This window comes from Amblyomma americanum, chromosome 3 (genome assembly GCF_052857255.1).
Source record: "Amblyomma americanum isolate KBUSLIRL-KWMA chromosome 3, ASM5285725v1, whole genome shotgun sequence".
NCBI classification, from domain to species: domain Eukaryota; kingdom Metazoa; phylum Arthropoda; class Arachnida; order Ixodida; family Ixodidae; genus Amblyomma; species Amblyomma americanum.
Window position 1 is genome coordinate 217,786,219 of NC_135499.1, and position 14,109 is coordinate 217,800,327.

The 14,109-nt window shown below is 46.0% G+C and overlaps 1 protein-coding gene across 4 annotated transcripts in view; it reads right to left on the minus strand.

Moving 5' to 3' along the window:
- LOC144126081 (arylsulfatase B-like) overlaps nucleotides 1-14,109 on the minus strand; it is a 65,038-nt gene that overhangs the window by 18,871 nt on the left and 32,058 nt on the right. For 2 of the 4 annotated variants that reach the window (XM_077659998.1, XM_077659999.1), the window contains exon 2: nucleotides 5,980-6,113. In XM_077659998.1, the coding sequence (XP_077516124.1) occupies nucleotides 5,980-6,012 (33 nt within the window). In that variant the 5' untranslated portion in view covers nucleotides 6,013-6,113. Of the gene's footprint in view, nucleotides 1-5,928; nucleotides 6,114-14,109 lie in introns of all 4 variants that reach the window. The other 2 variants (XM_077659996.1, XM_077659997.1) reach the window with 1 other exon arrangement.

The window sequence follows — 14,109 nt, forward strand, 5'->3', positions numbered from 1 at the left end:
AGTTGCACGCGTTCATATTACTTTTCCATTACGACACTTCCCCAAGTGTCGCGAATTCACGACATACCGTCTGCACACCGCTTACTCATCGCTACGTGGTGCTTGATCACAGATTTGCTGTCAACATGTTCTCAGTAACTAAAGCGATCTGATCAAAATGTTTGGCGTCACTGTGAGGAATCTGTGTGAAGAAAAGGGGGCGCGAATTTGCGATTTCCATGTAGCGTTCAACAAGTCCTCGTGTCTGATTTTCAGACAACTGGTGCGTGAAAAATTGGAAGACGTAAAAATGGTTCACTGTCACTGGGTCCTCGAGTTGGCTCAAGGGCCAAACACTAAATTTTGCTAATTGATGACATGCGTACTATAGGGACATACCAGCTTGATCGGTGCTAATAAAATTTTGACGCTGCATTTTGAATATGGGTTACATTAGTAAGCACAGTGTGGAGGTAATGATTCTTTTCTTTTATTCTTTCATCATTTGGCCATTAAAAGAGCAACGCCCGTTACAAACTTCCGTGGGACAACGAGTCAATATTTTAGGCAGACTTCTTTGATAACGCGACTTTGACTCTTCTTACGAAAATAAACCTAATTCATGCAGTGCGATTACACTACGAACAAGCCTTCCCCAACAGGAACCCATATAGCAATTGCCAACGTGAATGATCATAGCGTCTTGGAAAAGACTCCTTAGAAATCATACTTGTCGGCATGGAACTGGATTTTTTGGAGTGGCAGACACATTTTCACGCTTCACAGGGGACTGCCCGGTCGAGCGTCTCACAGGCCCGTTCTGGCGTCTATACGCTTACCTGCACCCGCCGCGGTGGCTCAGTGGTTAGGGCGCTCGACTACTGATCCGGAGTTCCCGGGTTCGAACCCGACCGCGGCGGCTGCGTTTTTATAGGGGAAAAACGCTAAGGCGCCCGTGTGCTGTGCGATGTCAGTGCACGTTAAAGATCCCCAGGTGGTCGAAATTATTCCGGAGCCCTCCACTACGGCACCTCCTTCTTCTTTTCTTCTTTCACCCCCTCCTTTATCCCTTACCTTACGGCGCGGTTCACGTGTCCAACGATATATGAGACAGATACTGCGCCATTTCCTTTCCCCCAAAACCAATTATTATTATTATTATTATTATTATTATTATTATTATTATTATTATTATTATTATTATTATTATTATTATTATTATTATTATTATTATTATTATTATTATTATTACTACGCTCACGTGCGTGCTCGGCCTCCTTCCGTTTGCGGTCTTCGGTTCGATCGCTTTCCCGACACACTTGATGGGCCCGCTTGCTCGAAGCAAATGGTCTAGCTGCCAGTGGTCTTATTCGCAGTGTAAACACTACGTTGCTTTTGAGGAATGGACAGGGGCAAAACTGGCTCACAGGGTCAGGTGAGAGTTGCTGTCCACATACAAATTGAGGCAGTTATGCGTCTTTCCTTATCTCGAAACCAACGGAGGGTTTAGACTTCGTTTGGTTTGAGGAAGCGAAAGGCACATGAATGGCTCACTGGTTCAGTGTACAATCGTGCTTTGAAGTACGTGGCGGTGGTGTCCACCTAACGCGTAACTCGTTACACGGCTGCCGTTGTACCCCCTAAATTGCTTCTACTAAATGGCTTTTACAAAGTTTTTCAGGTTTAGTTGTGAAAAACTACAACTCAAACTACTTCCCAATATGAACGACTGGTTATCAGGAAATGAATGGTGCGGTAACTGTCTCACTTCTCGGTAGAGACAGGTGCCGTAGTGGAGGGCCCCGGAATAATTTCAGCCACCTGGGGACCTTTAACGGGCACTGACATCGCAAAGCACACGGGAGCCTTTAGCATTTCGCCTTCATCGAAACGCGGCCGCTGCCCTTCAAATATCAAAAGCGTAGATGCGCTCTTTTCAATACTGATAATTGGTAATGCGGTCGTTGCAAGTTGTGTTTATCGCACCCTCTCCAGTGGGCATGAGTTCATGTTAGGACTACAAAGTTACGTGCATGACGTCATACATTCTAAATACAAAGTTAATCAATGAGAAAATCTCGCAATTTAAAATTTTGCCCTAAACCAAGAATTAACCTGACTCTTGCAATACAAAGCAAGAAACGCCGACTGCTTTACTACACTGCTTCACTAATACAGGAAATAATTTTATCAGAACGCCCCAAACAAAATTCTGGAGCAACCTCACCCCAAAACGCATCTTGACAATTCATCCTCGTAAGAACCTTGAGTTCGCTAATTCATTTAATAATTATTCATCAGTTTTGCAAACGATGATGGTACAGTTCCTCGCTTGAGCCATTGCATAACGAAACCCATTGAACCACTAACTTTGATCGAGAGTGGGGTGCTTAATTTGTAAGTTAAACCTGGACACAAAAAAGAGACCAGGACCACTTAATAATCGAAGTTCTTTAAAAAAGAATGTCTGTTGAATGGATGCCTAAATATTTATGCAAAATATTTATTAAATCAATCACAACAGATCAACTCCCAAAGGAATAGAAAAAAACTAATTCTTAGTTGACCATACTGAGCAGGGTATCGCTCTGAGCGATGGCAATACGGCTAGGAGAAGTGCCGTTTTCTTCACACAATAATTATCCCAATACAATAGTCAAGAAGCAATACTAATGTTACTAACAATATACCTGTCTCCATTACTGTCTCAGTGTTTAAAACACTTGAATGAATTATCCTTAAGCACATTACTTTTTTTTCTCAAAGATACATTACCACTATTTCAGCCCGGGTTTCGCCAAGACTTCTTAACGGTACCATAATTAATAAAATTCGTACACAACTTATCCCAAAACATATATACGCAGAAACACCCCAAAGGCCTAATACAACCTGATTTTTGGAAGGAATTTGATCGAGTTACACACATTAAACTAATTAATAAGCCATAAACGACATCATGTCATGAATATATAATTAACAGAATTAGGAATTGCTTAGCAGACCGAACGCAGTTTGTAAAAATTACCCATCAAGCTTCCCACATAGTTCATGTTGTATCTGGTATTCCCCAGCGTTGCGTCTTGATCCCTGTCCGCTTCCTGATTTTAATCACTGATTTTCGGCTAATCTTAACGTTAACATACGGCTCTTTGCTAACGACTGCATCATTTATCGGAAAATCAACACCTTTGATGACCACGAAATCCTTGAACACGCGCTATAAACTATAACAAAAATGTTCGCCGAGTGGCAGATGACACTCAGCACTATACTAATATAGCTAGCTTGTATGACTAATAACAAGGAGGAAGCATAAATCGGGCCTTCCATACACTATTAATGACATACTGCTCATTGCAGTCACTGAACATAAATATCTCGTCCTTCTAATAACCCATGATCTCACATGGAACGCACACACAGATGAGCATACTGAACAATTCTGGACAAAAAGATTTTTTAAATGGAAGGTGTTTATGAACGCAATTTTTTCATATATTGTGAGATTTCACTATAACAACAAATATATCTGCAGATCTCCCGTCGGCAGGCTTGCATTTTTTTTTTCTATTAACATTTTTGCTATTGTCAAAAACGTTCCCTATAGGTTTTCTGCGGCAGTTTTTAACTGCTCGTTGCGAGCGATGGAAAAACTTTAAAAGAAAGGTTTTGCTACGCATCAGAAGAATGGAACAATTGCTTTCAATATTTGCAAAACAGGACCGTAAAATATTCAAATATTAAGACATTTTGTCCAAGAGTGTTAGACATGGTTGCTTCAAAAGCTCTAAACGACTCCTTTTTATTAAACGACGCCTGCGACTAGCCCTGCCTCAAACTAAACATTGCTTGCAACACCTTGGTTACATCTGCTCTCGAATACGCTAATGTCATGTGATTCCTTTACACTTGAGTCGAGAACTGATTTATCAAACCCGGATATTTCGTATTATTGGCTATATCGAACCCACAGTTATCCCCTCGAAAATCCTGCATAAAAGTAAAGGAAAATCGCGCAGTATATCGAACTGCGCACCACGTTCCTGGAGGTGGCGGTTCTCCTAACGGCGATCTTCGATCACCTTTCGCTTGCCCGGAAGGTCAGCTGCCCGCCCTTAGGCACTTGCTGTCAACGCTGCGAAACCGTGTGACGAGGTAGACGTGGGGTACGCTTCAGCACGTGTTTCCAAAAATGAGTATTACGTTTATACTGATTTTCCACATTGCTGTAGTGCGCCGAAGCCGAACCAACTAACTAAAGCTTGGTGGCGGCTCCCGCCTGGCGTGCTTCGCTCGCTGCGCTGGTAAAGGCCTTGCCGAAACCAGCTGCATCTTAATTTTAATTATTTGTTTATTACTGGTAACAGGATTCGGCGCCCTGTGATAGGTAGTGGCTAGTTCCAAAGAACCTTTCGCTGCGGCTTCGATGCGAAACAGGTATGCCCGACACCAATGCCCAGCGAGCGGTGCGCCACCAGAAAGCTGGCGGGCGGCACGTCGCTGGAAGAAACGCGTCATTAGTGTGGGTCCATTCTGTTCTTGCTTCTAGGGGACATAAGGTTATCTATGACATTTTTTATATATATCGAATGATCGATATATCGAAATATCTCGCTATCCCCTTCGGGTTCGATATATCCGGGTTCGACTATAACCAAATTATAACACACTCTAAGCAGTTCAAGGAGAAGCAGTCAGTTTTATATCTAGCAAATACGAAGTAACTGATTCATCAGCCGAAATAATAGCTTAATCGCATGTATTAACCAATTCGTCGCCACTTAAAGCTAGACACTGGTAAATATATTTACTTCTCTGAAGGAAGATCATCGCGTCACGTACAAATATTTGCATACGCTTAATGAGTAGGATTTTTACACTGACTCCTTTAAATACTCATTTTTATTCTTAGCAACCAGAGAATGGAAGAGTTTGAGTTTAGATCCTTCAATTCCTAACAGTTTATTACTGACGGTGTTTATTGCTGCATTCCAGAGCATATTACACAATCACCAAACATCCCCGAGTGTTTCCATGTTGATAATTTTGCACCTCTAATTCTGCGCTGTTATTCATGTTTCAACTCTGTATTTCAACTTTGCGTCTTTACACAGCCTATCAGTTTTGTTTTCGTCTCTCCTGTGGTGTACCTTACAGTATTCAGTTTTAATGTATAATGTTTCTACGAAACTTCACGTTCATTACACTTTTGTTCTCTTCAACATGCAATCGACCATAGTATTATTTTATGTCCTATTTGTTTCTAGTTTTGTTAGAGCTTTGTGTTCGGTTCATTAGTTACTTCCAGTATGCCTCCCCCTACCCTTGCCACGTGCTGTTTTTATTTTGACACGTTGAACAACTGAATTACTGCTTGTATTACTTTTTCCGTCATTATCTTATTGACCCTATAACGCCCTTCGGCAATAAACCCAAATGGGATTAGCAGAATGTATAAATATATAAATTAGTATTTTTTATTTATATGGGCCGATAATTTTCCTAGAAGTGCAGTCCAAAATTTGATAGGGCGGCAGAGGCACTCAACTTAGAATCCACACGAAACAAAGCCTGTATTTAAGTTCGACATAAGATTGTTACTCTGACAAAGACACAAGCGAGAACAACAACTTCCCGCAGTACCCCTGATTGCAACACCGTTTCATTGTTAGGCAGTGCTAATTTCTTTATCTTGTCGGACGCACAAAGAATGTTCGTCTGACGAATGTCTCCCCTATTAATAATTTTTAACCCTATTTTTTTTCTCAACTCGCGTGCTTAGCTATACTAACGACGCCCACATGAATTCGTTACTGAACTGCATTCAAATAATGCGCCATTTGCTTGACTTCATCAAAGAAAAAAAGAACAAGCAAGCCATGGATAAAAATGCAATCGGAGCAAAGGGAACAAAAAGGCGCGGGAAAAGGACGGCGCCTTCATTACCAGCATGGCACGCAGCCCGGGCAGGCTCTTCGGCTGGGAGCCGTTGCTTACCAACATGGCGCTCGTTCTGAGACAGCGAGACATGGGACAGGTGCAACAGGCGGCCCCCGTGCGCGCCCCGTTACGAGAGAAAACCGCTGCGGCGCTGCCACTCTACGCAGGAGCCGTCCTCGGTGAAGCCAGTCCTGCGTTGAAAAAAGTAGACTGTTTAGCATGGCTATAAGCCCGCAATATCGCGCAGTAGCACTGGAGTTCGCTGTTGTTTACGCCGTCCATCAGGGCGGACTTCTTTAGAGAATCGGAAAGGCCCTGCCTCACATCATCATCAGCCTGACTACGCCCACTGCAGGGTTTCAAAGGCCTCCATACCTAATGCGACCTACGGTTCGCGCGCCGCCGAGACGGATGCGTACGTAACGAGCATGTGTTCGTGTCGAACGTAGCATATACAAAAAAGATGCAGTATACTGCGCTAATGAGACACGACAGGAGAACAGGAACAAAAAAGGCCTTTTTTCTGCAATGAACCAACTAGTCCGCAAGATCGTTCTACTTCGTGGCAGATACAGATGCGTCAGAACAGGCGTGCAGTGTCAGGAAGGAGGAGGTGAGGTGATTACTTTGGGATACTTTGGGGAGCGGATTTTGGACGCGCATTTAATGGCTGAACGCGCTCCTTGCTAAGCTTGCGTTAGCAACGCTCTGATTGGCTTTGCCGCCTGTGACGTCATGTATGACGTGAGCTTCTGATTGGCTCCCACATACCGCAGCTGTGATTCTTCGCCTCCTCTCACCCGTGGGCGCGCGCAAAGGTGCAAGAGGCTTCATGGACGTATATACGCATGCCCGAAATCCGTAAAGTGCATGCGGCTAGTAGTGCTACTGCTCTGGAAAAGAACGGATGTACGCAGAGTTATCACTGCCGCCTAACGCACGATGTGTTCAGACCACGGCGCACTCGAAACAACTCCAGGTGTTCGCAGAAGATCGGGGCACTGCAACTATGGCGTCTCTCGTTGGGCTGTTTCAGCACAGCGGAAACGCATTAGCGCATTTCCCCCATAAAGTTTCCTAATATAGCTGGAGGGAGCGCTGCCGGCGATGCACTTCATCTACCATGGTCAGGCGCAGGAATGCCGGGAAGACGAGGTTTATTACTTGGCTTGGCTATTGTAAAAAAAGAAAACGTGCATTAAGCCGTAAAAATACGACCCTTCTCGAGACTAACCTCGAAGAAATTCTGTGAATGTTTCCACACCAGCCTAACACCGAACTTTCAGTTGCGTTAAATGCTTTGAAGGTGTGAAAAACGCAGTATTGAAATAATTTAACCCGCGCACAGAAGGGAGCATTACGGCGCAACTATCAATTTCTAGATGCAATCCGCGTCTTTGGCCTGACACTATAGCCAAGCCAAACACGAAACCTCGTCTTACCGGCATTCCCGCAGAGGATGGAGTTATCATTGAAGGGCAACTGCACAACTTTTTCAGAATTTCGCGATAATGAAGGATTAAAATCTATACAGGCTGTAGGTAAAGCATATCAAGTGTTATTGCACTAGCATTTAAAATATTGACATAATCGACGATTGAGTTTTGTGCTTATCCTCAGAACCCCGGGTTAGTGCGGGGAAGTGCAGTGTGACGTCACTGAATATGTGATTTCAAATTACCGCTGTCGTCTGCCACACCCTCGCGTGCCTAGTTGGTTGCTGCCAAACAACGCTCGGCGGGCTTTTCCTTAATTCGGTGGTCTTGGATTTTTTTTTTGCCTTCAGTACAGGCGTTTATGCGTTTTCAATGTACCGATACCTTCGATGACGTCAACATGCTCCCCCCCCCCCCCCCCCCCCCACCCCCACTTGGCGTTGTGCGCTGCAAAGAATCTTGAAGGCCGTCGCGATTTTAATCGGCAATTACGTCACCGTTTAAAATGCTAGGCCAAAGGGACATCGCATGCTTTACGTGCAAGTTTCACGCATTCGACCCTTTTAAGCTCGTCGATTCCTAAAACCTATGGAGTCCTAAAACCTATGGGATTCCTAAAACCTAAAAAAACTCGCTCAGACGGTGGCGCCAGCTTTTCCTTTGGGTAATATTTAGAAACTATGATTCACCCAGCTGATGCATTTCCACTACGCTAAAGCTCTACAAAGCCGGGTGCTGTCTTGGAATGTGAATATACATTGTAGGGCCAAATTTTAGAATGCTCCTTGCCTCATTGAGGATGCCTTGGGAGCGGCGTGCCCTCCTTCAGTCAGTTTCTAAATACGCCTTACTAAGGAGCCCGTAGTAAGGGTTCCTTTGGAGCATGCTTTTCTTGAGGTAGGCGCAGTGCTACCTTCATAGTTTCCTCACCTCGCTCCTGGTCCTGAACATATGCTTCAGTGCACAACCACTCGCTCTACGCTCGCGCCGTAGGGTGACTCCGGCGTTTACGACAGCGCCGAGTTCAAAATGGCGGCTTAGCCCATGCTAAACTCAGTACCCGTTGTCTGCATGTTCGACGGCTGCAGCAGATTTGTTTTTGGGGTGCCTGAGTGCGTAAAGCGATGTCCATGCGTAACTTAGAAGGACTTTGGTGTAGGCCAGTTGGTACGACATCATGAAGAGCAAAACCGCAAAACGGGACGGACTGACCGCCCTGTGTTGTCGCCTGCCTCAGTCCCGTCCTGTTTTGCGGTTCTGCTCTCCATGCGTACTTGTCTCCGACAGCAACGTACGAGCTGCCACCGCACTGTAAACGATTTGACGTTGCCAAACAAACTGTGAATTTTCCTGCCAAGTCACCTACAGCCTTGAAAAAAAAACTGCGTAAAATGCAAAATCAGCGCACACGCGGGCGCTTATGCCTCAAACGAAATAGCAAAATTTTATATGCGTGCTAGTCTTTTTTTTTTCCAATCCAGAAAAACTTCTATCAGGAACATATTCTCGACACCATGTGCGTGTAAGCGGCTCTTCGCCGCTCTGAAAGCCTCCTTATCCAAGGAGCGGATAAGGATTCTTCTATAATTAAATGGCTCCCTTCAATACTTTCTTGAGTTAAGGAAGCATGGAGGGCTCCTCACTTGAAATGGGAAAACCGCACAAGCTGAGGAGCGTTCTAAAATTCGGCCAATTTATCGCAGCCGGACTGCCGTGGAGCAAGTCACTGACGTTGCCAATGTGCTATCCCGAGGGGCCAAGTGGGGGCTCGCATTTGCATGCCTTGACAACTCACCAGCGCTCCGACTTCCCGGTTGACTATACCACACGTAAACGTGCATTTCAGCAACATATCAACTCGAAAAAAAAATTTCGGTGGTCATGACTGGCGGGAACCATGCAGCCTCGCTTCGTATACATGCGGCGCAGCGCTGTTGGGGCCCGCCCCGCTGACTTAGCGCTCATTCTTTCGTTGAAATGTGTCTCCCCAGCAACAATGCATGGCCGCTCACTAAATCATTCATTCGTAGCCTGAAGTCTCTGAGGCTGACTAACGTCTGACTGGCTAAGGTTGGCTAAGGTTACGCGTTTGATCGATTAAGTTTTGTTTTGAAACCGCTAGTGCACTTTTATCACGCGAGGAAGACGGAAAAGACAACCTGAATGTTGGAAGTCAAAGGAAACCTGCAACTGGCGGCGCAACAGGCGGCCAGCTGAGTTTCGATATGCTTTGGGGTGTCTCGCGGCTATGCGCTTCGCGCGCCCGCGTGGTTTCGTTTTTGACACACCTCAATTTACAAGGGCGGAGCAGCGGAGGGCCTTTAAGTGCCTGTCGAAGTGCTCCTCGCACGAAGTTTGTGCAACGAAACGCACCTGCGACAAGGAAAATGAGCTAATGTTCCACGCGCCTCCACGTTAGCAAACGCACCGCTCGGTGTGTTCATTTCGTCAACGTACGAAAACGCTAGGCTGCATAACCAGCCCAACGAGGACTGTTATTACAGAATTAAAATATGCCTGCACGTACTAGTCTCTACACATCAGTCATGACGGTGGCTCGGCGGTGACAGCTACGCTGCCGACTCCTCGGCGCTCGGACTTCCTTGCCAGACCCGCTGCCTCTGGCCTCAAAAGCATCGCACGCTCTCTGGGGTTGAGGTCGCTGAAGTGCAGGCCACAGTTCTTTGCGAGAACTTCGTTGTCGTAACCGGGAACGGGACCCATCGTAACGTTTGGGCAAACGTAAACGAAGCGCCGACGGCTGATAGAGGCCTTCAACATTCTGCCGGCAGTATACGTTCTCACTTCGGCTGCTGCTGGTGGCAGCAGAGCGCAGCGCAGTGCAATCTCAGAGTCCCCGTTCCCGCCACTTTACGTCACTTTTCTCCTATTTCGTCATCAGAGAGTTCCAAGCTTGATTCCGAGCGGCGGGAAAATGTATTTTAAATTCGAATTCAAATATCTTAGCAATAAACGCGCTTTTCGCTGCTGGACAAGCAGCAACAAAGCCACGAAATCTCGAACTACCAGATTTTGAAAAAAAGAACGATTGCATTGACCTCAGTGTCCTTTTAATCTTTTAAGTGGTCATTTCTTCTTTTCCTCTTCTATCCTCCTTTTCTCCGTCTTTTGTTGTATCTTGTTTTTCTTCTCCACCTTTTAATTTGTCTATCTCCTTCTATTTCACCTTTTTCACCCTTAAGGCGGAGCTTAAGTGTCCCCTCCAATTTTTTTTTGCATCTTCTTGGTTGTTGAAGGGTTAAATGACCGCTACTATTTAAAGCATTCGGCGCGCCCACTTTTGTGAGGAACAAAGGCCTGTGGCGAGAAACGAATCGTAAAAAAGCAGGCAACGGAGAGTGCATAGCATCACAGCTGCAGTCGGATCCTCGTGTCCTCAGTGAGACCAAACTTTGCCCTAGTTTGCAGTCTGCGCGGGGGCAGCTGCACTGTGGGGCGCTTTACGAGTTCCACGCGCTCGGCCTTGAGGACGTAAAGTAAATATAAAAAATAGGCTCCACAGGAAATAGCAGTCTACAGACAGGGTGACAAACCCCTAGAGGGCAGTGGGAACAGCTGCCAACAACTGCTTGTAATACTGGGAAGGGTTGGGATCCGAAGTTCCTGCACGGTTTCCCCAGAATAAAAAAAAAGTGTCTATAAAAAATGTATACTGGAAAAACGCTACGGCGCCCGTGTGCTGTGCGATGTCAGTGCACGTTAAAGATCCCCAGGTGGTCGAAATTATTCCAGAGTCCTCCACTACGGCACCTCCTTCTTCCTTTCCTTTTTCACTCCCTCTTTTATCCCTTCCCTTACGGCGCTTTTCAGGTGTCCAACGATATATCGAGACAGATACTGCGCCATTTCCTTTCCCCCCAAAAAAACAAAACCAATTCATCATGTGTTTTCTGACACTATAATACTAACTGGTTTAGACTTTTTCTAAATATCCAATGATTAAACATTTCGTTTAATACCTAGTACAATAACTAAATAAAATTATTTTTCGAGTTCAATTGGGAATATGGTCTCTTGCATAGATAGTCTCCTTCAAAAGCGTCCAGCCACAAAAGCCCATTATACACAGTGGCGCGGGCCAGGACCTTTTACTTTAATTTTCTCTTCGTTTTCACAACGTAGCATATTTGTCGCATCTCGCAGAGCATACGACAACCTTCCTCAGAGCTCGGCAGAGGTGACGCGTAGGTCTGATCCCGTTCCAGGGATTCAAGCACCAGGAGTGCCGTAAGGGTCGTGCCACATGGCTCGAGCGCGAACCCTTTGTGCAGGAAACCTATACTAAATGTTACATGTGACTCAATGGACTTCAGGAAACGAACGAATGAGTTAGTGAGCGGCCATTCATTGGTGCTGGGGAGACACATTTCAACCAAAGAATGAGCGCTAAGTCAGCGGGGCGGGCCCCAACAGCGCTGCTCCCCATGTATACGAAGCGAGGCTGCATGGTTCCCGCCAGTCATGACCACCGAATTTTTTTTCGAGTTGATATGTTGCCGAAATGCACGTTCACGTGCGGTATAGTCCACTGGGAAGTCGGATCGCTGGCGAGTTGTCAAGGCATGCAAATGCGAGCCCCCGCTTGGCCCCTCGGGATAGCACATAGGCAACGTGAGTGAGTTGCTCCACGGCAGTCCGGCTGCGATAAATTGGCCGAATTTTAGAACGCTCCTCAGCTTGCGCGGTTTTTCAATTTCAAATGAGGAGCCCTCCGTGCTTCCTTAACTCAAGACAGTATTGAAGGGAGCCATCTAATTTTAGAAGAATCCTTATCCGTTCCTTGGATAAGGAGGCTCTCAGAGCGACGAAGAACCGCTTACACGCAGCCCATTTTATCGCAGCCGGACTGCCGTGGAGCAAGTCACTGACGTTGCCAATGGGCTATCCCGAGGGGCCAAGTGGGGGCTCGCATTTGCATGCCTTGACAACTCGCCAGCGATCTGACTTCCCAGTAGACTATACCGCACGTAAACGTACATTTCGGCAACACATCAACTCGAAAAAAAATTTCGGTGGTCACGACTGTCGGGAACCATGCAGTCGTTGTGGCGTGTACACTCCTTCTCTTGTCCCTTGTCTTTTGTGACTGTTTTTTTTTCGCTTCGTATACATGCGGCGCCGCTCTGTTGGCGCCCGCCCCGCTGACTTAGCGCTCATTCTTTCGTTGAAATGTGTCTCGCCAGCACCAATGCATGGCCGCTCACTAACTCATTCGTTCGTTTCCTGAAGTCCATTTAGTCACATGTAACATTTAGTATAGGTTTCCTGCACAAAGGGTTCGCGCTCGAGCCATGTGGCACGACCCTTACGGCACTCCTGGTGCTTCAATCCCTGGAACGGGATCAGACCTCCGCGTCACCTCTGCCGAGCTCTGAGGAAGGTTGTCGTATGCTCTGCGAGATGCAACAAATATGCTACGTTGTGAAAACGAAAAGAAAATTAAAGTAAAAGGTCCTGGCCCGCACCACTGTGTATAATGGGCTTTTGTGGCTGGACACTTTTGATGGAGACTATCTATGCAAGAGACGATATTCCCAATTTAACTCGAAAAATAATTTCAGTTAGTTATCGTATTAGGTACTAAATGGAATTTTTATTCATTGGATATTTAGAAAAAGTCTAAACCAGTTAGTATTATAGCGTCAGAAAACACATGATGAAGCCAGTATACATTTTTTATACAGTTTTTTTTTTATTTTGGGGAAACCGTGCAGGAACTTCGCACCCCAACCCTTCCCAGTATTACAAGCAGTTGTTGGCAGCGGTTCCCACTGCCCTCTAGGAGTTTGTCACCCTGTCTGTAGACTGCTATTTCCTGTGCAGCCTATTTTTTATATTTACCTTACGTCCTCTAGGCCGAGCGCGTGGAACCCGTAAAGCGCCCCACAGTGCAGCTGCCCCCGCGCAGACTGCAAACTAGGGGCAAAGTTTGGTCTCACTGAGGACACGAGGATCCGACTGCAGCTGTGATGCTATGCACTCTCCGTTGCCTGCTTTTCTACGATTCGTTTCTCGCCACAGGCCTCTGTTCCTCACAAACGTGGGCGCGCCGAATGCTTGGAATAGTAGCGGTCATTTAACCCTTCAACAACCAAGAAGATATAAAAAAATTGGAGGAGACACTTAAGCTCCGCCTTAAGGGTGAAGAAGGTGAAATAGAAGGAGATGGACAAATTAAAAGGTGGAGAAGAAAAACAAGATACAACAAATGACGGAGAAAAGGAGGATAGAAAAGGACAAGAAGAAATCAACACAAAAAAGTTTAAAGGGACACTGAGGACAACGTAACCATTTTTTTTTTTTGCAAAATCGGATAGTTCGAGATTTCGTGGCTTTTTTGCGGCTTGTCCGGCAGCGAAAGGCGCGTTTATTGCTAAGATATTTGAATTCGAAGTTAAAATACATTTTCCCGCCGCTCCGAATCAAACTCGGAACTCTCTGATGACGAATGGGAGAAAAGTGACGTAAAGTGGCGGGAACGGGGACTCTGTGATTGCACTGCGCTGCGCTCTGCTGCCACCAGCAGCAGCCGAAGTGAGAACGTATACTGCCGGCAGAATGTTGAAGGCCTCTATCAGCCGTCGGCGCTTCGTTTACGTTTTCCCAAACGTTACGATGGGTCCCGTTCCCGGTTACGACAACGAAGTTCTCGCAAAGAACTGTGGCCTGCACTTCAGCGACCTCAACCCCAGAGAACGTGCGATGCTTTTGAGGGCAGAGGCAGCGGGTC